Source organism: Rhodamnia argentea, chromosome 9 (assembly GCF_020921035.1).
Source record: "Rhodamnia argentea isolate NSW1041297 chromosome 9, ASM2092103v1, whole genome shotgun sequence".
NCBI lineage: Eukaryota > Viridiplantae > Streptophyta > Magnoliopsida > Myrtales > Myrtaceae > Rhodamnia > Rhodamnia argentea.
The window spans coordinates 6,684,736-6,712,704 of NC_063158.1; the positions used below are offsets into that span (position 1 = coordinate 6,684,736).

At 40.5% G+C, this 27,969-nt stretch overlaps 1 protein-coding gene and 1 long non-coding RNA gene across 3 annotated transcripts; both read left to right on the plus strand.

Annotated features, from left to right (window-relative positions):
* Positions 1 to 1,353: 1,353 nt before the first annotated feature.
* Positions 1,354 to 9,622, plus strand: LOC125316583. Of its 2 annotated transcripts, XR_007199707.1 has the most exons (4): positions 1,354 to 1,540; positions 2,566 to 2,882; positions 8,679 to 8,798; positions 9,325 to 9,622. It is a non-coding gene; the product is annotated as an uncharacterized LOC125316583 (long non-coding RNA). The 2 variants fall into 2 exon arrangements; XR_007199708.1 differs by lacking the exon at positions 9,325 to 9,622 and having other exon boundaries at positions 8,679 to 8,885.
* A 3,803-nt stretch (positions 9,623 to 13,425) lies between these two features.
* Positions 13,426 to 27,806, plus strand: LOC115748604 (protein REDUCED CHLOROPLAST COVERAGE 1). Its single transcript, XM_030685133.2, has 24 exons — positions 13,426 to 13,494; positions 13,601 to 13,662; positions 14,301 to 14,393; positions 15,364 to 15,436; positions 15,542 to 15,862; positions 15,945 to 16,012; positions 16,255 to 16,386; positions 17,008 to 17,049; positions 17,202 to 17,726; positions 17,836 to 17,993; positions 18,255 to 18,795; positions 18,895 to 18,957; positions 19,042 to 19,143; positions 19,635 to 19,952; positions 20,196 to 20,288; positions 20,367 to 20,468; positions 20,557 to 20,661; positions 20,847 to 20,980; positions 21,489 to 21,672; positions 22,296 to 22,427; positions 22,713 to 22,825; positions 23,806 to 23,896; positions 24,663 to 27,006; positions 27,497 to 27,806. The coding sequence occupies exons 1-23, from the start codon at positions 13,434 to 13,436 to the stop codon at positions 26,832 to 26,834; spliced, it is 5,685 nt and encodes a 1,894-aa protein (XP_030540993.1). The 5' UTR covers positions 13,426 to 13,433; the 3' UTR covers positions 26,835 to 27,006; positions 27,497 to 27,806.
* The last annotated feature ends 163 nt before the right edge of the window (positions 27,807 to 27,969 follow it).

Sequence of the window (27,969 nt, forward strand, 5' to 3'; positions counted from 1 at the left end):
ACGCCAATCGAAGCCATGCCCCCCCGCTCGATTCGCCCCCCAGGCTAGTCCATAGCTTCTCCTAGCTCCTAAGCCATAACAAATGGCCCACATTTGTTGACATGATTTGCAGAAAATAATATATTTTTATTTCCAAACAATGAAAAATAATTCCTTATCCGTTTTCATGTTTTTGCTAAATGTCATAAAATATCGTTAATTTTAAAAAGAATGAATTTTCGAAAAATAATTTTTCGAAATAGTCATATTTTCCGTGAAACAATCGGAATCGAAGTTTCTAAACATGTCGTTGAAGATGCTAGTCGAAGAAAACTTAAGGCGCAAATGACTACCATTTTTTTCATGCATTCTTTCCACGAACTCTATTTCTTAGTAGAAATAGATTTTTATATCTCTATTTCCTTGACGAGTTTCTAAGCAAAGATATGCTTTTGATAACGACACAAAAATTCTATTCACGTAACATGAATTTATTTGATAATAACGTAAAAATTTTTATGGTACCGCGACCAACGAAGGATGAATGACGGTTAACAGATCGGAGACGGGCAATTGACTGGGGGTGACCGGAGACCGGTGAATGGAGATAAGCAAACGGCATCCAAGGACCTGCGGATGGTGGACGACGCCAACGGCAGATACATGAGAGAGGGGACTAGCAGCGGACGGCAATCGGTGACTAGCAATTGACAATCGCGGGTGACCGACAACCGGCGAAAGATGACAATTGGCCGAGGATCGTGGAGTGGAGACCGGCAACCGCGAAAAGCGACAACCTGGATGGCAACCGACAGCAAGGACCTCAGAGAGAGGGATATCGCACGTGAGAGAGAGGGAGAGTGAGCAATGAAAAAAAAAATATTTCTGTTTTTGTTCCAAATATAAAAAAAAATAGAAAAAATTTACTTCTCATTTCTATTCCAAATCTATTTATGAGTCAACAAATTTATCTTGAAAATAGAAAAATAAAATTACGTTGCCAAATGAATTTCTATTTCAAAATTGTTCTCTTTGGAATAATTTTTTTAAAAAAAAATAGAAAAACAGAATCATACACGCCCTTATTATCCATACAAAACTTACTAGCTAATGTGAAAAAGGCTTCCTAAAATATGTTGTTTTTCTCTTTACGAGGAATTACGAATAACGAGAAAAATTGTGTTCTTATAATGTAATAGAACAAAGAAAAGAGCAGCTTCTCCATATAGTTAGGATGTTTAATAGAATGGACCTGCTCAATAATAATACAAGCAAAACCTCCGCACTCTACGTAATAATCTATTTATACGCAATTTACAAGCCAAAAAAAAAAGTGGAAAAATCAACACTCTAAGCAAAGATGGCGCCGGAACCCGACCCACGACCACCGCCCCAGGACGGCGAGGACGGCAGTTGCCACCGTCCTATCTGCCCACATCGAGAGAGAGGGATAGAGAGATGGTTAACTCGCCATTCTTACATTGTTCCTCCGTCCGTCAATGGCGGAACAGAGCTTAGAGTGGCGCGACGAGCATTATTGCCTTGTAGTGGTTTCTTACAAGTTATGATTTTGTCGTCAGTTTTGCTTTTACTTCTGGTGCTGGACCGATTTGCTTGGCGTGTTCCCGTGGCTCGGTGATTTTGCACATTTTATGCTGCTTCTGCTTCATCCACGAGGTTTTGAGCTCACAGGCTTCGGCTTTTTGGAACTCGACAGGATTAGACGAAGCTGGAATGGCGTCAAGTGGTCCACGGAACTGCCTTGTTGTCATGTTTTTGTGCATTAGCAGATGCTTTTCTGCCCCTTTCGATTGTGAGTTTGTTTCTGCATTGGATATACCACCTGACGTTTTTCCATGCGCAAGGTCGAGAAATAAGAATGAGGGTTAAACTTAGGCTAGAGCTGAATGCTTCTGCCGGTTAAAGACGATGGCGTGCGTGCTATAATGTGGATTTTGCTGAATTATACTCCAAGCTGCAGATGGTTACCAAAATGAATTCCATTTCCTTTCCTCATAAGTAAAAGCCGCTTAAAAATCTCTTTACGTCTTCGTGCATTCACCTCTTTATTATAAGTGTATCCTGTTTCCTGATTACTTACAGTTACACGAGAAGGATATGATGTCTGAAAATGTAAAGGTTTGAGCAAGAAATTGATATCAACGATGGTGATATGATCTGGAATTGAAGAGGGCTCCTGTCCTTGTTTGGTCATTGCATTGCGACTGTCGCAAGCTCGTCTACAGTGATTACCCTGTGCTCTACGGCTGTTAACAGGGCTATTGATTGAATACAAGGGATGGATGCATTCTAATTTTGGATGCTAAACTAGACGTCTTCCTGACATTGGATTTGTGTTTCGCTGGCTGTCGTGCTTCTTGCACTGGTCATAGATTGAAACTGATCCTTCCTTGTTATTCACGTGGCTTCTGTATCTTTTTCTTTTGAACTCAACAAAACGAGCTAATGAACAGTGGATGCTGCTTCTAGTTTATGATAGCTGTGGAGCCAATGTCTTGTGTATGGTGATATGCTTAGTTTATCTGTACGAAAATTGATTGATCTTTTGCCGTTGTCTTGTTGTAGAAACAAAAACAAAAGTGATGCATGATGATGGAGCTTCACGATCTCGAGATTCTTATGTTCGGTGTCATCATGCTTTAAACCAAGCATTCTCCCTGTTTCCCCATTTTGGTTTATCAAGGTTTTGCACAGGATGAGCTCATATCCTCCATTTTCTCCTTTTGAAGGAAGAATCACATCAGTATCAAATAGTTACTGCAAATCAGCGTCACAGGTGAAGAAGTTACAAAATGAGATTAAGTTCAACTACGCACTTATGTTGAAGTGGAGTTCGAGTCCAGCCACCATGGATGGAGATTTGAGATCTGAAAGACATGGAGGTACTGCAAGGGATATTCATCCTTTCACTTCTTTCATATACCATGGCACTAGGTAGCATTTTTACTCAGTTCCGAGATAAAATTTTCCTCTACAAGAAGTATTACTGGCTTATCTATCAATGGCTCAGTGGTTCTTGCAGCTCTAGTTTATTTCTAGAACATCTATCCGTCTTTAGTTGAACTTGCTGAATGTGGAGATCGAAAAGTTTACTTTGATATCCCTTTGTTATGTTTGAGAAACAAGTTTTGGCCGCGCTTTGACAGAACGCTAGGGCTAGACCAATATGTATTGACACCTAAATTTTGATTATTTAATAATTTGCATAAAAACTAGGGATTAATTTTAGTCCCTACACAAAAAAAAAAATACATATAATTAAATCATTTTGCATATAGTTTGCACTTAGTTCATTTATTTTTATTTATTTTAACATGCGTTCACATTTTACATTTGAGTCGGACCGATGTTGAATGGACTCCATATTATTCTCCATATGGTCGAACATGGCGAAGGATTTCGCAACAGAACGTGATCTTTGAGGGGTGTGGATTGAGAAAGGAGATTCAAAGAAAGGGGTACGAATAAAAAGAGAAGATGAGCCCATACAGTTAAAGATATTCACGCATCCATATCTGTAGGGGAATGAAAAAGAAGATTCTGGCTTGATTTGGTAGTTTGAAAAGTAGGTAAAATAACAAGAACGGAGATTTCAACGAGATAGTTTTATTTAAAATCAATTCTCCCACCGCTTAGAAAGCGCACATGCTCGTCGGCTATAAAAGGGAGCAATTCTCACTTGAACAGGGGATTCTACACGGACAACTCAAAAAAACTAGAGGGAGAGATACACTAGAAAAGGCGTGAGCGGACACGGCCGGTTCGGTGGAACCGCCGGTTCCGGTTCCACGAAAAGGTGGAACCGGAACCGGCAGTGTATAATTCCGGTTCCGGTTCCGGGCCGGTTCCCCGGTCGGTTCCGGTTCCGCTTCGGAACCGCCGGTTCATTCCAATTCCTTTTTAATAATAATTTTTAAAATAATAAATAATAAAATAAATATAATAAATTATAAATTATAAAATATAATTAAATTGTACATTGTAATAAAATATGGGCCAAAAAAAAAAAAGAAGGAATGGGTTTGAACTTAATGAATTATCATTAAACGCCTACATATATTCTTGGAGATAGAAGAATCAAAGCCCATGTAGTTCTTTTACCTTTGAGAACCCCAACTTACATCATCGTCAATCGTCGCTACCCGTTGTGGTGCCCGTGGCGGTGGTATCTCCAACATCATCGCTAAAAAATTCGTGTTCACGATCTAACTCTTGGTGTCGATATTTCGCCTTCGTCCAATCGCCGACACAAGCTTGAGCTTCCACAGAGTCCGGGCTTAATCTTGAACGGCGAGAGTCCAAAATTAATCCTCCAGCACTAAATGCTTGTTCAATTGCAACCGTTGAAAAAGAGGTTGCTAATATTTGACGAGCGATGAGGGCGAGAACTGGATACTCGATTTGGCGACTCTTTCACCACTTCAGGATTTCGAAATCTGTACTATGTTCCGCATCACGAAACTCAAATTGAGTGGTTAAATATTTTTCTAATTCGGAAATACTACCTGTTGCCCCTTTTTGCTTTTTTGCCTACTCTTAAGCATATTATACCCTCTACTAAGTGAACTACCACCTTCGCTACGTGAGGCAGTAGATTGTAAAGATCAAGAATCACTTAAACCATATCTACTACAAAATTCTCCATATAATGCTACTATAGATTCTTTAACATGTCCTAATATATTTGAAATATCTATTGAATCTTCCAAATGTAAACAATCATAATAATACACATTCAAATAATCTTGTAAACCGTCTAATTTAATACGTGGATCAAAAATAATACCAACTAAATAGACAAGAGGAATTTGTAAATAATAATGCAACCATTTTTCTCGCATTACTAAAATAGTTCGACCTAATTCGGTATCATTTTCATATTCACTAAAAACACTACCAATATTAACACACTCTATTAAAAATAAATGCGTTGTAGGATAATAAATACCAGATAAAGTCTTAGTAGCATCATTAAAAATTTTCAAAATATCTAAAATTTTCTTGCAAACGTCCCAATGTTGAGGAAGTAAAGTAATTTCGGGAATATTTTGTGAAATAAACATACATAATAAATCTTTATATTCAAAAGTTTGCCGAAGCAACTCGTACGTAGAATTCCAACGAGTCGGAATATCTTTTGGAAATCTTCTTGCCCTTCTCCCATTTTGTTTACAAAATTTTCCCCATGATTTCATACATTAGGGACAACTCCATAAAAATTTAATTGCACTTTTTATTGGGGCGAGAGAAGTGTCAAGAGTTCGTAAACCATCTTGTACACATAAATTTAAAACATGACAAGCACATCTAATGTGAAAAAATTGTCCGCCAAAAGTGGGTTTGCAAATATTTTCTAATTCGGGAATAGAAGCGGTATTTGCGGCGACATTATCAAAACCAATTGAAAATACTTTATTTATTAAATTTTATTCTTCTAAAACTTGCCTAATTATTCTATAAATATTATGAGCCGAATGTCTTTCATCAAAAACTCGGAATGCAATAAGTCTTTTTTGAATCATCCAATTGTCATCTATCCAATGACACGTGACACCCATATAAGAATGAATTTGTCAAGGATCACTCCAAATATCGCTACCTATATGCACACGTCCATTGAATTCCGCAAAAAATTTTGCTAAAGATTTTTTTCCTTTTTTATAAAGATGAAAAAATTCGCGTTTAAAAGTATTTTTTGGAATAGTTGGCGCTTGCGGAACCAACGCAGCTTGCGGAACCAACGCAGTATTTATCAAATATTTCATATTAAAATTTTCACCAGTATTAAACGGAGCATGATCAAGGGCAACATATTCACCTAATGTTTGTTTATAAAGTGCTTCAGTGAAACGAAATAAAGGATAAGGATTAGAAGTGGCGTACTCGGAAATTTGTTGTTGCGTATTGTCGATCCCCGCTTGCGTTGGATGTTTTTTCGTCAAATGCCGACGGAATGTTCCGTAGCCGTCTCCTTTCGTAAATTTATATGTTTGCGAACAATATTTACATTTTATATTATACTTACCTTCGACTTCATCACGTACTTTGTCGAAGTGTAGCCACAAGTCCAATGTATTATTTTGGCCCTTTCGTTCCGGCTCATTTGCCGTTGACGTTTCTTCGACATCGGTGGGAGGATGAAGACTTTCTTGTGTTGGGATGTGCTCGACGTTCGGAATCGGGACATAGTTGATATTATCATCGTCGTCTTCCCAACTTGCATACTCACGAGGATCATATTCGGGAATGGGATACTCGGAATCTTCCATAGTCATCTTGCCCTCGTTAGCATTTCTGCTTCCACTTGCCATTTTTGAGAGAATTGATCGGAAATCCGATTGAGAGAATTGAGTTGGGATTGAGAGAATTGGGAGAATTTGAGCGATTTGAGAGGATTTCAGAGAGAATTCGAGAGATTGTTTAGAGAATTTGTGACAAAAATGAAAGGGGAAGCATATGTATTTATAGGCAAGAATTATTTTTATTTCTTTTTTTTTTTTATAAAGCAACGGCCCAAGGGGGGAAGGGGGTAGTGGCGGGCCGGGGGCAGAGAGCCCAACGGCTCTCTGCCCCCATGCCCCCTTTTTTTTATATTAATTTTCACGGTTCCGAACCAACCCGGAACCGCCGGTTCCCCCGGTTCCGGGTTGAAACCGTGGGCCTGGTCAACGGGCCGGTTCTGGGCCGGTTCCGGGCCCACGGGCCCAAATGGCCCCCTCTAGGCGTGAGAAACTGGAGAGGAAAAGAAGGGCGAGCGACGAAGCAAACGCAATGAGGAAGGATCTGTCCTTTTCTAGTTTGACCGTCATCCCGCTTTTCCAATACGAAGTGATACAGGCACTACCGCTCAGCATTAGTCTTCATCAACGACTAATCATGGGGTCCAATTCTGATGCATGATGATTTCACTAATTCCGAGCCTATCCAGGTGGCATCCGATTCCCCCAACGTATCAACCCGGGCAGTGTTCCAGTCTCTGCAGCCTCACCGGCGCCTCTACAGCAGCCCGTTGTCCAGCCCTCGGCTCGGATGTCCAGTCAACTTCGTCCGCCGCTGATCCACCTGAGTTGTCCAACCGCGGAAGCCCGAGAACCCCGTAGCATTATTGCCGATCTTATTTGCTGATCCGTCCGCAAATCAATTGTGCACGTGAATCTGGTGGTGCTGTCCGTCGATCTCGAGCCTTGGTCGTGCCCCCCTCTGTTGATCACGATCAGAAAGCTATCTCGATCCATAGAAGATTCGAATACGAGATACAAAAATCTGAAATATTTCAGATTAGGTAAATTCAATTTGCTCAAGTTCGTTTCTTATTTGAATTGATATGGATTTTGGATGATATTTCACTTAGGCAACATTTTGTCTGTTGATATTGTAGTATGTGATAATTGCCTATTTAAATTTTATTGATGTCTTGAGCATATTTTTAGATTAGAAAAACCATTTCGAATTAAAGGGGTAATTCCCTACCTACAACATGCAAATTTGAACTACTCTCAACCCCGAGATTTGTCTCGATGGCATGTGGATCGAGATATCTAATATTAACCACTAGATTTGATTCCTCGATCCAATCTGTTATCTAATTCGAATAGGAAAATATTTTCATAAATGATCATGTATGATTTGATTTGTTACGTAAAAAAAAAAATTAAAATAAATAAAAAAATCAAAAATATCTCATTTGTAAAAATTGCATATAACTTAGAACATTTTATTCATGTAGATTGAATGTGTTATTTTACATATGCATTTCATATAGCTGTAGTCACATAGCCATTATGTCATTTTCATGCTGCATTGATTAGCCCTGTCATATAGTTTTGCTATGTCATTAAAGTCTGTCATATCATATAGTTTGGCATGATATTACATGTCTTATTATTCAAAAAGACATTGATGCCATGTTGCATTCATATGTCATTTAGGATAAGGCACGTTCATTTTAAATTAGTAGATTAGTCTATTCTAATATAACATGTCATTTAAATTAAATTCATGTCATTTTTGCATAACATGTAGGTTAGAATTCATGTTGTTTTTGCATTTTTTTTTTAGATTCAAAAACTAAAAAAATTCGTTACGCATTCATGTCGTACTAGGATAGTCATCATTTATCCTATCATTAGACTTGTGTTCTTAAAATACAATTACATTCATGCATTACATCATTCATTTAAATAAAAAAATAATTACATCTTTAGAACTTTAAATCACAATCCTTGAAAATTGCCGACTCGGATAATTTTCATTGAAATGAAAGGTACCGAAAAAGGCGTTAATAGAAATATTAGCGTAACCAAGTTCCCGAACTCAATGAATCTCTGGTTCGTAGGAATAAAGTATTTCTCCCGATACTTTATTTATATGTCTAATCAGCCTACCACAGAATGATTAGTGGCGACTCCGATTTGAAAATCTTTTTGCCTGTTAAATAGTGAACAATAAGTTGTGATTTGATATGGACTTGAGAGAGTCCGAGTTAAGTTAATTAGATAATCAGCTTGATAATTCATTAGCCTGAAAACTTGATTTAGGTCGCGACAGTGTTACTACTTGTCGAATTATATACCTCTTTGGTACCGTCTTTGGTCTTGTACGTTAATTAAGTCGGCCACAGCTTTGACTGAAATTGGACTTCAGTATAGAATCTGACAATACACTCGTGAATTGTGCAGGAAAATAACCTGCAGGCTGCATGTTATTAGCAATTCGACGCATTCATTAGCTCTGGAAAGAATTCTGCCATCCCACTGACACAGACAGTATTTTTAGACCAAAGAGAAAACACAATCAAGGTGTGTCTGTTCGAGTAGAAACCTCAATTTGATTTTCACGCTTTATTATTCAAGCATCTGTTATGGCCACGCAGTGTTTCAGCCTTGGAGGGGGTTTGGGGGTAAGGCAATCCTGACCTAGGAAACGAATGGCGACTTCCCCAATTGATGATGAGCGGTGGGGGTGTTAATTTTGGCGTTGCCACGGATTGGAATTGCGAAATGCTCGGTCGGTGATCATGTGGTGCGAGCGACAGGGCATTAAGGAAGAGCAGCGGTCCTAGACTTTTGGCTTTTCAGGGTTTTCTAAGGCCAGTGTTGGATGCCAATTTTCTAAGTTATCTTTTGGCTCAATTTGGGTTGAAAAACGAGAGAATTGATTGAAGAGACTTCGATTATTTGGTTAAGTGGTTATTACTGTGGATGATAAGCTAGCTTTATCTTTTAACTTTTGTACTTAGGGCATAATCATGACAGTATGAATGCAAAAGTTTATTGTGCTCAATTTGAGTGGTTTGACCTTCAAAACTCCTTGTACGTGTCAAAGGCCTAAAGGTGATATGAACAAGAAAAGGTTGATGCGAGCTATCCTAGAATGACAACAGACATTTCCAGAATACAAGTGCTGACTCGTGGAGAATTCAACTCAGAAGGTAAAGACTGTATCCTAATCGATGCTCCTGCCCTTCTCCTTTCGCACTTGTTTGCCCTAGGTTTCTGTCTGAGATTGGTGGAAATACCTCTATTTTCTCCATGTATTGCTTCGAATATAGTGGTGCTTTTAATCTTTTATACGTCGAAGATCCACGACAGTTTGTCGTCACTCATAGTCATACTGGAAATGGTGTCTAATATTAGTTCCAGAGAGGTAAAAAGATGGTTAAATCAGTAGTGCACGTATGAGGTACTGGTGATTATTACCATTGTCTGCAAGGTTGATTTTTCGGTAGTCATGCAACATCCGACCTTTGTGATCCTATTGATTACAACATAATCAAGGAGAGATTGCTGATCTTCTTGGCTCCAACATAATGAAGGAGACATGTTGAAGTGAGCCTTATGGTGTATGTTAAAGTGCATTCTTGCACTCTGATGATGATAAAACGATAGTACATAACTTTTTAGGCCAGCAGACTTATTTATCACGAGTCGTACCAAAGGTAGCAATCCGGGTAGGCGAACGTGGGTTTATGTATTACCCAAATGGTGAATGACATATGTGATGGCATCAGCGATCACCAAAGTATGTCATTATGTATGTACCTGTCATATTCCATCGAGTAAGCATTGCACGAAGAAGACAATTGAATGTCATGAAACGCAATTCCTGAATTCCGGCTATGCTGGAGAGATGATTGGTCATGTAATACAGTCAAGTGATTGGATGGTTTTGACCAATCTAGGACTCTCATTATGACAATCTTAGATTCACTTTCTCCCAGTAGCATGTTGGACGGTATAACTAATCGGCACATGGACAACACTGGTAAGACAAAAAACAAACCAATCGATTACATGGTCACACACGCCGCAAAGAAAAGCTCATAATTTAATCGCCGGATGTCCTTTTATGGTATATTAAGCCGGTGAAATGCGACGTAATACCGCCCCACTTATCAAGTCGAATGGCTAAGACCGGTCCTGTTGGGGATTAATGAAACTTTTCTGGGTGGACACCAGTTTGACCCCCTCCGATTCTTGTGTTGTTTATTGATTGTTCTTGGTTGGAGATTGTGTTAGCGCTTGACTAAACATGTTAATGGGGCATTAATGTTGTTGATTATTGTACCGGAAAGCTATGCGGAAAAGAGAGAGAATAAGACGATATTTTAATGTCTAAATGGGGGTACTGAGCAATCAGCTGTTTCATTATTGAGCTAGAATAATCCTTCCACGTCTGTATGGGCAGTTGCTGTGTAAGATGATTCTGTAAGGTGTCTTGATCTCTGTTAGACTTAGCTCTTGCCATGGAAAGATTACATTATTGTTGCTTTTGCTGACAAGGAACCAAGGCAAAACGCAATGGTTTTGGGCAATAACAATTGCATAATACCTCTCCACCGTCCAGATGTCCCGACTCTTCATTGTTAATTTCTTCACTTGCTTCATGGACAGCAGCAACCAGAAAGAGCTTCTGTTAACCATTTCCAAAAATAGTTCAGTCCTTTTGTACTTCCCACACGTCCAAGGCCCCCCTTGAAGCCCTGAATACAAGTTTCCAGGGATAAATTTTCATGGACAGAACTTACAGCAATGCCCGGTAACCGGTAATGGCAAGATGCGTACAAAACATAACGTTGAAAGGATGCGATGAGGATGCCTGTTTTGGCTCATAGATGGAGCCAAACAAACTTTCTCATAGCAAGTGGCTGTGTTGCCATTTCTTTCTTGGGTTTGTTTCAAGTCTCTCTCGACAAATTTCAAGGAAAAGAAATCCTGTTGAAAAATCGTGAACCACGCAAATAACGGAGGACTAGACGAGAATGAGTTGAGGAATTGCGTTACGCAATGGCGTAGACCGTTGAACAGTCACCAAACAGTCATCGGTATCCAGAGTTCGCTAATCCTCGCAAGTTAACAAAACAAAGGAGGACACCGAGTCTCGGGCAGGGGGGGTTTTTGATTGAGAATACTACAGCTCAGATCTGTTTCCTCCATCTTATACTGCAAAATTTTCCTCCTGCTACGTCTGCAATTAAACATGTCAGTTTCTCCTGTAGAAATGGATGGGCAGGAGATTTTCCTGGACCTGTAATATGGTTTGCGTTCATCAACATTCTGCTCAAGGTTGAAGGCACCTTACAAGAAATGGAAGGTCAGGGTCAGCTTATCCACCAACCATCATTTTCACGAAAGAACAATGGTGGGTTATCCTCCACCCACATGGAACCTGATTTGGTATACATACACTTGCAATCGCGTAAGCGTCGTCATCCCGTACTTTCTAGTCCGCTCGAAAGATAGGTTGGATCCGACTACTTGGATAATAAACCTGGTTTTTCCACATGTTTGTACCATTCCCGGCATCGCAAACCAAAGTGTGCATCATGTATTTCCATGGACGAACATGTATGGTTCGACTAAAGATATGTCGTGCACTGCCAACAACTGCTGTTCATTTTTTCTTTGCACGATGGAGATGGATCCGGTTGTGCCGCCCTTGACCCTCTGTCTATTTCCTTTAACTAACAGCAACTTTGAAGGATTCTGAATCATCAATTTGTTTCCCACGCCAGCTACTCCGGATCAAGTAGTGATAGGAATGTCCCTTGCGGTAAGACTATCCATTGGGCCTACAAGTAACTCAAGAAACGCGGACTAACATGGGGCAAATACGCTAATTTAGGTGAGCCAAGCACGCACGAGAATGCAGATCTAAGTTTAGCACGATTCGAACGAAGTAAGAACTCAGGCAAACGATTTGCTTAGAGCGGCATTCTAGAGTCCCTCTCCTCATCCAAGATGCAATTAAGCAGCAGAAAGAAAGAACTCTCTCATTTCAACTTCTAAATTTTAGCTGCAAATGCAGAGTTCAGACTTTGTATTGCTCTTACATGATTGGGGAAATAACCTCAAAATGAAACGGCAATTGGGTTGTATCTTCATCGAATATCCTTGAAATCCTTCTGCACTTTCTTTTTTTTTGGGCTGATTTTGCCTTTTGTCTTCCTAGCCTCGAGTGAAAATCTTATCAGAAAAGTGGTCCCTCCTTGTGTGCAAATTTGCTGCAGTAACTTTGGCGGTTGCCTATTTGCTCTAGTTTGCAAACAAAGTGATAATTCAAAGTCGCAATTTTTTTTTCTTGGACCAAAAAAAAAAAAAAAAGTCGCAATTTTTATATTGATATTTCCACAAATCAGAGAAATATCCGAAAATAAAATGATAATTACACCATAAAATGCCATGCGTCAGACTGTTAAATCTCCGCCCTTCCTTCCTTATCACACCAACCTCTCCTTCCGACTCCCTCTCTCCTCATTTCTTCTCTTCCCTTCTCACCCTTTCCTCCTCGGTGGATGAGAGCTTCATTGTGAATTGCACGGACCAATTGTTCGTCTCTGTATCTCTGAAGCACTATTACTATTGCAGCGGCCATATCTCCACCAGGTTCTTCCACGCAAATCTCGGTTTTTCCGCGCTGTTGAGATGCCACGATATGCTACTGGCGCTTTCAAGTTCAGAGCTTCTGTTCTTCATTAAAAGAGACCCTTTTTTCTCTTGCTTCTTCAATGCCTCAAGACTAAGACATCTATTTAGTTCCACCCTGTCTGAATTTTCGATACGGTTGGTGCTTGTTGCTTCCGTCCCGACCTCGTAATGCCAACACCATACATAGTCTAATTGTCGAAACAACAAGATTGGAACTTTTGGTGCAACTGTTGCATTCTCTTTGTGAAGTTATCTGAAGTATTCATCCTTCGGCTAATCAGCCGAGTCGAGATAGTACTGTTCGAAAATTAATCTGCGGTTTCTTCCGAAACTTGTTATTCAATAAAACATGAGAAAAGGAAGTAGCTGGACTCATATGGGCTTGCAGAACTCTTTTTCTTTTTCGCTTCCTCTGTATTGTCGGTTTCTGTGTGGTGAATGGGAAGGATAAGACGATGACGTCATCTGTGCTGTTAATTTGAAGGTAGAGTTTAAAGAAGGTCAAGAATGGCGCCCAGGAACAACCGCGGAAAGGCCAAAGGAGAGAAGAAGAAGAAGGAAGAGAAGGGTACTCCTTATATGCAAATCTTCTTTTATAATAAGAAAAGACATATCCTTTAAGTTTATTATGCAGTTTCCGAATCTGACCTTCTATTCATTGTTGAATTTTGCAGTGCTTCCGGTAGCCATGGACATCACCGTAAACCTCCCCGACGAAACTCACGTGATACTCAAGGTTCGATTCCGTCGTCCCTCTCTACGGATGGTTTATGTCTCACAACATCTGAGCTCCAAGCCCCTTATGTCACTTCGAATTTACCATCTTACATCTGATTTCACCTATCAGACGTCTTTTCGACCTTAGCAGCACTGGAAACCTGGTTCATTGCCACAACTAGAAATCTAGTATACAGTCTAGGGTGCGAGGTTTTAGCCGGACAAGAGATTCGAATTGCCGGTCCATTACCATCTCCTGGTACTAAGATAGGCGACCGTGTCTCGGGCAGCAGAGATAAAGAAGGAAACAGCAAATGAACCAAAGAAAAGAAAAGTCGTTTGCAGTGCCTAGATTTTCATTCACATTTGGTGCTCCAGTTTGGTGTCTTAGCTAAGAAGTCATAAGCGGGACCCGTAGGAGGAGAAGTAGTAGAAGCCCGCACACAACAAGACTTTGTGCTTTGGAAACGAGCGGCTTCTAAAGCTTGCCAAATACATCAGCAAGCATTCGAAATTGTCATACAGTAAAAGATATCTGTCTCCATAGTCCAGCACAGGAGCGTCGTGCTTGTTTCTGGTTTACTTCTATGCCAGGGAATGGCAAAGGCGGATCCGGGCATGTTTTCTTCCTCACCCGTTTCCCACTTCGATTCTCAGGGGATCTCGACGGACAGGATCATCGACGTTCGCCGGCTCCTGGGCGTGAAGGCTGAGACGTGCCACGTCACGAACTTGTCGCTGTCGCACGAGGTAAGGGGTCGAGTTACCCTGCTGCGGTTCTTCTAATGGGTTGTGTAGCACGTTGGGAGATTTTCCACGCTCTCTCTATCGACAGTCTTCACGTTTAGTACGATGATCTGGCCTGGGTGGTCGGTCCAATCGCGCCATTCTTCATGGAAAACGATTTTTCTTGCCATCTCTTTTGCGGCGTCAATATTGGACAGTGTGGCAATAATAGCGGAATCTGTGAATGCGAAATCTTTGGGGGTTCGGTCTGTTCGTGCGAGTGTTGGGAATGGATCAATCGAAAGAGGCAAAGCCCTTTTCTTTGGCCCACCTGCTTTCTAGGTACATTACACGATAGGTCATCAAATTATTACACAAACATCAATTCAGTCGTAAATTTATCAATTTTGCCATTGCAATCTTAAATGCTTGTGAAATCTTGATGTAATCATTCTGGCTAATTGCTACCGAAAATTGCTGATGCAACGTTCGGTTATCATCGGTCATTTGTCATAACACTATAACGTGAGCAATTATGTCGGAGATTTTCAACGGCAATTGGTCAGAAAGACTGCATTAAAATTTCGCATAGATTCTCCGGATTATGTCGGTAAAACTGAAAAGTTCAAAAGTAAATCGACATCTTTTCGATAAGCTTACAATCGAGTTTGAAATTTTAGATAAATGCATGGTGAAATCAAATCGAGATTAAGAGTGCTTTTTACGGTTTCACTTACTTCTTTACATTTTCTTAATTTCAATCATTTCAAAGTCATACTCTCCAAAGATATTTGAAATCACCTAATTTCTTCCCATCCTTTTTGCTTGAAAGTCAAAAACCGATTTTCTGCTTTTTTGGGGAAGTCAAGGATTATGAAATATTTGATGGGAAAGTCTCAGGAGAAGTAATGAAAGAGAAAATGAGCCAGGGCAATTATGGTATTTCAGCTTGAGGGGGGACATTAACGGTTGGATTTGGGGCTACGCAACGCAGGTTAGAGGGCCCGGATTGAAAGACACCGTGGACGTCTCTGCGCTTAAGCCATGCACGCTCACTCTCGTCGAAGGTACCACTGATCTCCACGTTTTCATCCCCGAAAACAGCGTCGTTTCACCACTTTCTCATCTCTCTCTCTCTCTCTCTCTCTCTCTCTGTGTTTGATGCGGAGCAGAGGACTACGATGAAGAGCGCGCGGTGGCGCACGTGCGGCGCCTTCTGGACATCGTCGCCTGCACGACGTGTTTTGGCCCGTCGGCGGCGAGCAAGGACCCTCCCCAGCCTGAGGCTCGGAAGAATGGTCCGGAATCGCCGGACAAGAGCGTCAAGAAACCGGGGAAGACCTTTCAGGCCACCGCTAAGCGAGCCGCTCCGCCGTCGAACCCGCCCAAGGACCCCGCCGTGGACGGAGAAGGAGAGATGAGCCATTCCTGCCCCAAGCTCGGGAGCTTCTACGACTTCTTCTCTCTCTCTCACCTCATTCCTCCTCTTCAGTGTACTCTCTCTCTCTCTGTGTCTCTCTCTCGCGCGCGCGCGCACCCCGATCATTCAGAAATTGACATTTATTGCTTTTGCAGATGTGAGAAAGGCGGCAAAACGGCACGTCGATGAGGTGTCTCCGGATGAGCATCTTTTCTCGCTTGATGTAAGCTCTCTCTCTCTGACTTTCTTTCCTGGCGCCTTTGACCAGTGTCTTGCTCTCACGTTACGAAACAATGTCGGGTTTTAGGAACGTAGCACAGCTTTTTCCCCTCTCTTTTGATGATTTTTATGATTAGAAGCGCTTGATTAATGACTAATGAGAAAACTGTTGCGAATTAGTGATGTTTGCATATTCATCTTGGTTCAACCATTTGAAGAGTGCAACTGTTTATATGGGTGGCTCAGGTGAAGCTGTGCAATGGGAAGTTGGTCCATGTAGAAGCCTGCAAGCGAGGCTTCTTCAGTGTTGGAAAGCAGCCGATTCTATGTCACAATCTCATCGATTTGTTGCGACATCACAGCCGAGCTTTTTACAATGTTTGTCTCGCATTCCGAGCTGATTTTGTTAACATGCTGCTGAACTTCCTTATTTGTACATGATAAATCCGATTTGCTTGTTTTGGGCTATAGTTCATTTAAGCTTAAGAGGTCGGACCAAGAAAATAAAAATTTGTAACTGGGTAAAAACATTTCAGATCTTGTTCTGTGTATTCCGACTTTCTTCTGCTGAGCGACATTGTTCTCTCATCAAATGAGGAATTTGATTGTGCATATCTCTTATAGTTACAAAACTTGGTCGAATTCTTCGGACCGACTTTGTTTCTCTGTTGAAGCTTAATATATGTTCCATTTCTAGTATCGTTATTTTTCATGTTGGCATCTTTATTGTTGCATCGAAACACCTCCTAGCTTTGTCCATTGCTGCATTAATGACCACTTTTAGATCTTCATGTCTGGATGCTTGATCAATATGTTTCTCGGGATTCTTGGAAGTGGTCCACTTTGTCTCATGTGCTGCGCATTGATATTTTTTGTTTTTGGATCATGGAAATGAGTCATTTTCTTCTCTGAAATGGCTTTGCTTTATTCTTCATTTCTTATCTCTCTCTGGATGACGCAAGCATGGTGAACTTCCATATGTTGTTTGTCTTTTTACAGGCGTATGATGATCTCATGAAAGCATTTTCAGAACGAAACAAGGTGTGCTGGAACTTTTAGTTTTTGATATAGCCATGTCAGCTTAAGAACATTTTCTTTGAACTTTAGTATTTTCCATAAGCATATAGGTTACTTTTCCAGCTCTACGTAGCATCTGTGCTCTACAATGATTCGTCCTTGCTCCAATATTGCAGTTTGGGAACCTTCCTTATGCATTTAGAGCAAACACATGGCTCATACCTCCAGTCGCAGCTCAATCTCCATCCATTTTTCCTCCTCTGCCTGTGGAGGATGAAGGATGGGGCGGAAATAGTGGCGGTCTAGGAAGAGATGGCAGAAGTGATTTGTTGCCATGGGCGAACGAGTTCTTGTATCTTGCATCTATGCCTTGCAAGACAGCAGAAGAGAGGCAGGTCCGGGATAGAAGAGCTTTTCTTCTGCATAGCTTGTTTGTTGATGTCGCCATTTTAAGGGCAGTTTCAGCTGTGCAGCATGTATCGAGACATCTGGATATAATCAGCTCTACTGCAGACGTGAATTATTTGTATTCAGAGAAAATGGGAGACTTGTGCATCACAGTAATCAAGGACGCTTCCAATGCAAGCTGTAAGATAGATACAAAAGTTGATGGGATTCACTTGACTGGGATGGATCAAAAGAAATTAGTGGAACGAAACCTGCTCAAGGGGATTACTGCTGACGAAAATACTGCTGCCCATGTATGCTTCTTCTTTTATGTTTGATTTATGTGATCATATAGTTTACTTTCTAGTTGCATGATCTTATTTTTAACTGAATGATTAAGAACACCATACATATTGATTGCAGGACATATCCACTTTAGGAATCGTCAACGTGAGATATTCTGGTTATATTGCTGTCGTAAAAGTTGAGAGGCAAGAGAGTGAAAAGGTCTTTCCTGTACCTACAGGCATTGAACTTCTGGATCAACCTGAAGGTGGCGCCAATGCCCTCAACATTAACAGGTTTTCCAGCTCAACTCGTTCTTCTAATGAAACACAATAGCTGATTTTTTAGTTTTCCTATAAACGTTGAAACTGACATTATGGAATCTAGACTTTATCATTCTGTTGTTGGGGTAGAGAAGGACAATATGCATGTGAGAAATTCCTTACCGAGAGAATGTGCACCTCTTTTTTGGGATGGCATGTGCACTTCTTTTGTGTCCTTATGTCACTGGGGTGGCCTCATCATGACTTCTCAATATCTTTTTGGTTTTTTCTCAGTTTAAGATTACTCCTTCATACAAGAGTTGCTCCAGAAAACAATAGACATGTTCAACAGTTGCATCCTTCAGAGCATGATGAGCTCAGTGCTTCTGAATCCGTCATAGAGAGACTATTGGAAGACAGCCTTGGAGAGCTTGAAAAAATGGATGAAGAGAGAGATCAATTTGTGAGATGGGAACTTGGAGCATGCTGGATACAACATTTACAAGATCAAAATAATTCTTCTTCCAAGGATAAAAAGGCTTGTACTGAGAAGGCTAAAACAAGAAATGAGATGAAGGTCGAAGGACTTGGGACACCTCTCAGGTCCCTTAAGAACAACAAGAAAAACCCAGATGGAGCCAATCTGAGACTGCAGATGGAGAATTCTTTTTCCAAGGCGAATTGTGTTGCTGGAGAAGCTGAAAATGCTATATCACCTTCTATGGAGACTGAAGTTGAATCTATTGCTAAAGAGAATGAGCTTGCACTCAAGACTATGATCTCTGATGCGGCCTTTGCCCGCCTAAGAGAATCAGAAACTGGACTTCACCGGAAGGTAACATCTTGTTCTAGATAATCATGGAGGGTTTAGCATGTTCTTAATTGTTGACAATACAAACTTACTCACTGACTACACATGGTTACCACTTAGCAGTCTTTGCCAGAGCTCATCGAACTGTCTCAGAAATATTATAATGACGTTGCCCTTCCAAAACTGGTAATGACTGTACTTCTTCTTTAATCCTGCAATTTGTTCTGCCCAAATATCTAATTAAGCAATTCTTATTTCTGTGGCACATAGGTTACTGATTTTGGTTCGTTAGAACTCTCACCAGTTGATGGTCGGACTCTAACCGACTTCATGCATACTAGAGGTCTTCGCATGCGTTCTCTTGGACATGTTGTAAGTTCCTTTTCTCTGGACTTCAATCCATTGTTACTTTCTACTTTATAGCTCAACTTGTGAGTTTGTCCTTGGGTGAACTAATCAGGATAAAAATTGATGTACATAGTTACAAAGCAGAGGTTCTTTTTTTCCTTTTTCTGAATACTTTGCAATCACAGTGAAAATTGGTTTTCTTAGTTCTCAATATCATTCTCTAACCTGCACCTCACCATGTTCTCATGAAGACATTCGTGTGTGTGCCATTTAGCTAATCATTTGGAAACTTAAGTCTGAATTTTCCTCTGTACAACCTACATTCTGTCCTTTAATGTGATGGATCTGGCCATATCCTCATTGTCTGGTACTTGAGCCGCTGTAAGATTTGGACGCTGAGAAGATGAGAAATTTAGTTGCAGATGCTTTTCCTTGCTTATTACCAGATAGGGTAGAGTATGGCTCTGATGTAGTCCCCTTTGATCATGATGCCTGTGCCTTTTCTCCCTTAACAGGTCAAGCTTTCTGAAAAGCTGTCGCATGTGCAATCTCTCTGTATTCATGAGATGATAGTACGAGCTTTCAAGCACATTCTTCAAGCTGTGATTTCTTTCGTCACTAATGTTGAGAAAATGGCAACGTCAGTAGCTGCTGCACTGAATCTGATGCTTGGTGTGCATCCAAGAGGAGAAAAAAGTAAAGATTGCAGTTTCCATCCCCTTGTGTGGAGATGGTTACAAGTTTTTCTGCTGAAACGCTATGAGTGGGATGTTAGCAGCTTAAACTACATAGACGTTAGGAAATTTGCAGTATTGCGGGGATTATGCCAGAAGGTATGTGACTCTATGAATGCGTGGTGAAAATGTTCAAACAACCCTCTGCTTAAGGCAATTTCTTTTAAAATCATAATATTAACTTGAACTTACAGTTTAGGAATACTTTTGAAAGAAAAAGGCCCAAAGGACTAAGTGCATCAGTAGAATTTTCCTTTGGTGAAGGAACTTAGCCTTACTGAACAAGGATACCTTACTTTTAGTGGAATCCAATGCCAATACATTGTTCTTAATGTTCTATAGGTTGGTATTGAGCTGGTTCCAAGGGACTTTGACATGGAATCTCAACATCCTTTCTGCATAACAGATGTCATCAGCCTGGTGCCAGTGCATAAGGTAATACACTATTACACAGAATTATACTCTCTTGGGTCTGTACTCTTTTATTAAACAGGTTAATATGCTGCTCTGCAGCAAGCAGCATGCTCATCCGCTGATGGAAGGCAGCTGCTAGAATCATCAAAAACTGCTTTAGACAAGGGGAAACTTGAAGATGCAGTAGCTTATGGGACAAAAGTATGTTGTTGATACAGCTTGCTTCCATCCTTTTCTTTTCCTGGTGAATTAACTGCATCTCCTGCTGAATGTCCTTTGTTTCGTGTAGGCTTTGGCAAAGCTTGTAGCAGTTTGCGGTCCTTACCATCGAATGACAGCTGGGGCTTACAGTCTTCTTGCTGTAGTTTTATATCACACTGGAGATTTCAATCAGGTATCTGGTATTAGCACACAATATCACTGTAAAGAATGAGATTGTGGCAGGATGACTGCTGAACTTGCTATGCACAATCTTGTTGAATCAATTTTTTTCTGCATCGGCCCCTAAAATAATTTTTGTTTTCAAATCTCACTTCAGTTTTCAGTTAAATGTTCATGAGAAAATTTTCCCAATTACAGGCAGCAATATATCAGCAAAAGGCGTTGGACATTAATGAGAGAGAACTGGGACTTGATCACCCGGATACAATGAAGAGTTACGGTGACCTTGCAGTGTTTTATTACAGACTTCAACACACGGAGCTAGCTCTCAAGTATGCTCGTCTTTCCTTTTTCTACCTATAATTTGTTGAAGTTTTATGTCTTTTATTATCTAGCTTTTATGCTTCATGACAGTCTCCAATTTAAGGTTATTATTATTGCTGTTTGGTGTATATGTTCCTGTGACATGTACAAAATGTGTTTCGCATACTTTCATTTCTTCCACATGCATAACTTGGTAGTCACTGAGGATGGTGTTGCATGATACATTGTCTGACTCTCTGGAATTCTAGAATTACCATTACTTCATTTGTTGAATATACTCCAAAATCCGAGTTATATTTCAAGTTGCTTGGGGGGTTGAGATGTACCAGTTTGCATCCTTGCTAGGTTGTATATTCCGTTGAGTGAAACTTCTCTGTGGAATTGCTGATTTGTCGTAGGAATTTAAAATATCAAAATCAACAAGACTGTTTTTCTATAGAAGATTAGTCATTTTTATGTGTTGTAGGGCTTTTTTTGTCTTTTCTGTGTGCTGAAGTTGGTATTTATGCTGAGCAGGTATGTAAAGCGTGCTCTCTATCTGTTACATCTTACTTGTGGTCCTTCTCATCCCAATACGGCTGCTACATATATCAACGTGGCAATGATGGAAGAAGGCCTGGGGAATGTGCATGTTGCCCTCAGATATCTCCATAAAGCACTAAAATGTAACCAGAGGTTACTTGGACCAGACCATATCCAGGTCTCTTTCGTTCAATCATTCTTTCCCTTCCTTTTTCTCAAGTGCAATTATTGTCAGTGAGTTGGTTGCTTAATGATCTCTTTTGGCTACAAGTCATTAACACTCTATAAGGCTAGTAGCCAAACGCAATGAATCTAGGATGGACTTCTTAATGGTGCCTTCCGTCAGATAATGAAATAATTTATGATTGAATGACCAATGCTCAGCTGAAGGGAGGTGAGGAACTGCTCAATTTCACTTCATCTCAAACTTCATAATCAAACATAAAGGAGCTTGTCATCAGCGGGGTAAATATTTGTTGAAAAATCTCAGATAGTCCTGAGTCCCCATTTAATTAGATGAAACCCAAAGAAGAGACGTTTAGCCATCATGCGATGAGATTAAGAGAAGTGTATGAGAGGGCACACACGTCGGTACGGAAAATATACATACTGCTATTCCAGTGGTGCATTAAAAGGGTAATTGACATTCCATAGACTGTCTTTTCTGGAACTCTATATATTTTGCTGTCAGCAGCACATTATGAGCTTCAAATTCATTAGCAGGACTCCTGTTTTGTTCTCAGTATTGAAGACAATCTTCAATTGGACTTTAGTGACCCATATGATCTTGATGCTTTGCAGACAGCAGCGAGTTACCATGCCATAGCGATTGCACTCTCATTGATGGAAGCTTACCCCTTAAGTGTTCAGCATGAACAAACAACCTTACAAATTCTCAGAGCAAAGTTGGGCCCCGAGGACTTGCGTACACAGGTTGTACATTCATACACTAGGTCAAACTTCTAAATATGGATGCTATACACAACTAGCTATCGAATCAGTGAATTGTTATTATCACTCATTCGCATCTTCTCCAATGCAAGTCGTGATTGCCACTTGCAATGACACAACATGAGCGTTGTTGGACATGATCATGTTCATGCTTGAATTGATTGGGTTTGGATGGATGCACTCTTCTTTAGCATTGTGATTTCTGCCGTACTGCACATGTACTTTGATACTTAGAACTTACCTTTCCTTTTTCTGAAATACCAACAGGATGCTGCTGCTTGGCTTGAGTATTTTGAGTCCAAGGCTTTTGAACAGCAAGAAGCTGCACGTAATGGAGCCAGAAAGCCTGATGCATCCATAGCCAGCAAAGGTCACCTAAGGTAGAATTGCACTATAGAAATATATTTTGCACATTTATTAGCTCTAATTAACTGATCATGGTCAAAGACAAGATTGATGATTGATAAGACGAAGTAAAATCATTTTACATTGCTTGGAGCGTTGTGATACACTATCTCATCTAGTGTTTTGTAGATTATTTAAACAGGCAATAGCTGTCTTTGTCCTTTTCTCCAATCTATTCTACTGTCGAATGGTCTAAATTTTTTATTAAATTTATCAAATGTGGAAGCAAGGTAGGCAATGGTGCGTTTGCTATCTTCCTTAGATGCTTCTCTCTTTAGGACTAGTTTTTGGCAGAATTGATCCTAGTGAGGCATATCGGTTGATCTCAAGAATCTCGCTTGTCGATATTATCAACAATATATCGCTTCTGGGGTGGAGCATATCTCTGCTAACTTTTTCCAGATTATAGTCATGTATCCAGTCATTGTGTCAATGAGAAGGAATACAAGTTTAGAGAGATTGGCTTGAATTTGCGGCTGATATGCAATACATCATGTATGCCATATGGAATGGTCTGTTAGATCCAACGCACATACCACGATAGCAATTTTACTTTGTGTACCATTTGTGTCTTAATTCTTTTTGCTACTGTCATTTCATTCCATAAAAAATTGTCCGAAATACCCTGCTACAAACCAACTCGCGACAACCTAATTATCACACATCACCTCAAAGAATTACTTCATCAAACAATCGAATCCCCCATCCTCTCATTACTGGAATCAGTTGTCTTTTTATTTTGCAAATTTTCAACAATTGGGATATGGGAACTATACAAATGAGACTCATTAATCAAGAGCATCTGATACTGTCAAAGTTGTTACAGAAATGTCTATTTGGGTACTGTGTACTTATCAATCTTATATTGGCATAATTAGCTAGAAGTTCAATGTACGTTTTTCTTTCCCGGCCCCTTATTCCTGCGATTGCTGATTACCTGTCCCAATTTTGGCAGCGTATCTGATCTGCTTGACTACATAAATCCTAGTCAGGATGGCAAAGGGAGGGATGCTTTAGCAATGAAGAGAAAACCCTACAATTCAAAGGTACTTGAGACTGCATTGTACACTAAATACGTGATGATTTTTGTCATCATCAATGGTGAAACCTGGAGTTTCATTTTGTTTGCTCATGGAGAATTCAATAGACTGTCCTGCCTTTCTTACACCGCAACTTAATTTTTGCTAGTAGCAGCCCTACTGATGTGCTAGGAATTTTATTAAAAGTTTGGCATGTTGATAGGCCTCTCATTCTGTCAGGTTCTTCAAATGAATATAAAGAGCAGTGGCGCCATACATGCCCTCCTGACCTGAGTGCTTGCATCTTTGAGTTCACTTTTGTTAAATTTGTGAATAGGCAGTGACTTACAGACTTGGAAAATGGTTTAGCAACTAGTTATTGTCTTAGTATAGTGTTAAGGCAGTAATTAAATCTATTTAGGTAGCTCTATCAAACAGAAAGAATTGATCATGTCCTAACTGCTATACTGGATGAGTATAATTGGCTCATTTGTTTGTTTTCCAATCAAAGGTTGAAATTGGCTTTCATTATTTCCACAAGCTTGGCATGGGGGGGTATGCCCCTTTATTGCAGTCACTAAGATGGGTGTCAATAAGCATTCTTCTTTTCTATGGGATGGCCATTTCTGCTTTCTACTTTCCTTCTTATTTCCTTTTTGCTTTTATTGCTCGTTTGTTCTGCTTAGTGACTTTTTCCCCTGGGTGTAGAAGGGCGGATTGAGAGAATGTCTTTTTTCTTTCACTATTGAGCTGTGAATTTACTCTGTAAATTAACTGCAAGTTCCCTTTTCAGTTGAGGGAAAAATCTTTAAAGAGTATTTTGCCACCAAGCTCTGATGCCTCTCCCGAAGAATCCTCAAAGGAAGATTTCGATGAAGAGCCCCTCAAACCAAGAAAGGGAAGTAGCACAGACTTTGACCAGGAAAAACGCATTGAAGTGGGAAGTGGGTCAGATTCTGATCTGGTAATGGAACGTAGATCGACCCACATACAGCAGCCCCTCTTGGAAGACACTACTGAGGAAAAGTCACTAAATGCTGACAAAATCTTGCTGGAAACACATGATGGAGATGATGGTTGGCAACCTGTCCAAAGGCCAAGATCGGCAAGCTTATTGGGACGGCGATTAAAGCAGCGGCGGGCAACCATTGGAAAAGCATTCAGCTATCAGAAAAAGAATACGGATGCAGATATGAGTTATGCTGCTGGGATGAATTCTCATCCAGGTAATAGGTATTACATCATAAGGAAACGGGCAGTTTCTCACACTGTTTACCCGGATCACCATACTGTCAATAATTCCCAAGCTAGTAAATTCAGCAGAAGAGTAGTTAAAGCTGTAACATATAGAGTTAAGTCTATGCCTCCTGCTGCTAAAACTTCAGTAACTGAGAACTCTAGGGACGGTGCCGAGGCTTTTGGCTCTTCACGAGAACATGCATCAACTTCTGCATCGTACAAAACGAGTTCAGTGGAAGGTTCAGTTGTTACACTCGAAAAGTCTCCTTCATACAAGGAAGTGGCATTAGCACCTCCAGGAACCATCTCTAAATTGCATGCAAGGTTACTCCACAACGAAACTCCTGATAAACAGGAGGCCGACATCTCAAAACATGATGCTGAATCAAACGAAGATAAAGGATCTGCTGACCCAGAGCTAGCAGGAGTAATAAATAAAACGGAAGAGGAGACGAAGGACTCTGTATCAGATTTCCCAGTCTTGAAGGGCAAAATTGCAATAAAAGAGAAGCCAGAGCCAATTTCATCTCCTGATGTGAAGGAAGAAGAAAATACTTTGATGGTGTCAGAGAATGTAGGAAGTCTTGAATCAACTATGATTAAGGCGGAGATGGTGAACAATGAAGTTTACGACAGCAGTGGAGTGTCGAGTTCAGATGATCCTCAGGAGAAAGAACTCGATGAAAAGGACTCATCGAGGAGTTCTGAACCCAATGAAAACTCAGGCAGCTCCTTGTCAGAGGTAGAGGATGTGAAAAATAAATGTTTAACGTTGAACTCGAGTGAGGGGAGGGTACTGCCAAATAAGAAACTATCTGCCTCTGCAGCTCCTTTTAATCCTTTGCCAGCTGTTGCACGTGCCACACCTGTTACCATGAATATCACTCTCCCTTCTGCTCCTGGGGCCGTCCCCACTGTTACACCTTGGCCAGTCAACATGGCACTCCATCCAGGGCCCGCTACTGTGATGCCCACAGTTACCCCATTATGTTCCTCTCCTCACCAACCTTACCCATCACCTCCTCCAACTCCGAACATGATGCAGCGCTTACCCTTTCTGTATCCTCCTTATACTCAGCCTCAGCCAATATCCACCAGTACCTTTCCTGTGACGAGCAGTGCCTTTCACCCCAATCACTATGCATGGCAGTGTAATATCAGCCCTATTTGTCCTGGATGTCATTTTATGGAATTCTCTGTGCCATCACCTGTTGCTGAGCCTATCAGGGATTTCATGTTGGAGCAAAAAGTGCAGCCTGTTGAATCTGATACCTCAGATCCAGCTCCAGTTCTGCCTGTGGGTATTGACGATGTGGAAGACTGTAAGGAAGAAGTACATCCTCCACCATCACAGGCGGTGGATAATACCAAAATAGTTGATTGCATTGGATCAGAAAGTGTCGGATCAGAAAGTGTCAAGGGAAATGGTCAATCAAATTCATTCAGATGGGAAAATCCCAGTATTTTGCAAAGTCATGAAGGTATGCAAAGAGAAAATGGTGGTGGAAGTGGTGAAACAACTTGTGATGGTGAGAAAACCTTCAGCATTTTGATCAGGGGAAGACGAAATAGGAAACAAATTCTGAGAATGCCAATTAGTTTGCTCACCAGGCCAAATGGATCACAATCTTTCAAAATGATACGCAACAGAGTACTTAGAGGGAGCGAAGCTCCCAAGTCTGTTAGCTTTTCTTCTAGTGAAGCTTGTTCAGCTGCTGCTACATAACCTGGCATTTTGAGTTCTCATAATGCGAGGCAGGATGCATGAGGAAAAAGGGTAGAAAATGGTGAGCTTTGTTATTTCGGAAGCGAAAAAGGACAGGCAGCGTGGAATTTTTTCTGGTTCACTCCAGTCATCCTGTCAGTTTCGTACTGAGGCCATCTTATGAAAAGATGAGGTTTGTTTCCTATAACCATGCTCCCATCTCTGTGTCTCTGTGTTTTCAGGAGCACTCCAATTGAATGTGCAGATTAAAGTCAAGTACATGGATAAATGACTATGCAACGCTTCAAAAGTTCTCTTATTCATCCACTCAATCTTCTCTCATCACATATCTGACTCTGCACACTAGATAAACACATCTGTAAATTGAGGTCATACCAATCGGATAGGGATCAAAGTATTTTCTCCCTCCTACTATAGTCTGGAGAGGGTGCAAAGTGTATTCACAATGTGAGAAATGGTGTTGTTTGTGCAGAGTCTCTTAAAATGCCCCTATTATGTTCTGTGGGTGTGCCACTTCAGTTGCATCTGGAAGGCAATATATATGCAGCAACTTTTTTTAGGGTGATGGTCTCTCCTGTATGTTTTAAGTTTTCTTTGAGCAGACAATTGGATGAGCTTTATATCTATTTGTGCCTTAATGATTTATTTTCTCTGGCGTGCAGGTTCAAGAAGGGTTATTACTTTTTCAAACTAGGAAATCCTTTTGAGGCAACAGTTTTGGTCATTGTCGCAATTGCATTTTGACGTTTGATTTCGTGTTAGAGCTTTTGAAGACAGATGAGAAGATAAAAGTTTCTCACAACAACGGCTTTGATTAGTTTATTGGAGGCAAACTGTATATGACTTTGATATTCTTTCAGTAGGCATAGGCTATTATTGACACAGTCGTTGAAGTTGATGCTGCTTGTTAACTCTTGTCTAGAGCACATGGAAATAAAGCTTATCTTCTGGCCTTGCTGGGCTTACTGAAAATTTTCCAGCGGAAGAAAGATCTTTCCTTTGATGAGTAAGTGAGGCAACCAAAACAAGAGACAAATCTTCTCTTTCAGTTTGTCAATGAAAGAAGATGTCTTCCTGCGCATCCTTAATGAAGGGATAATAAGATGATAGAACTCAAAAGACTCGCATCATTCAT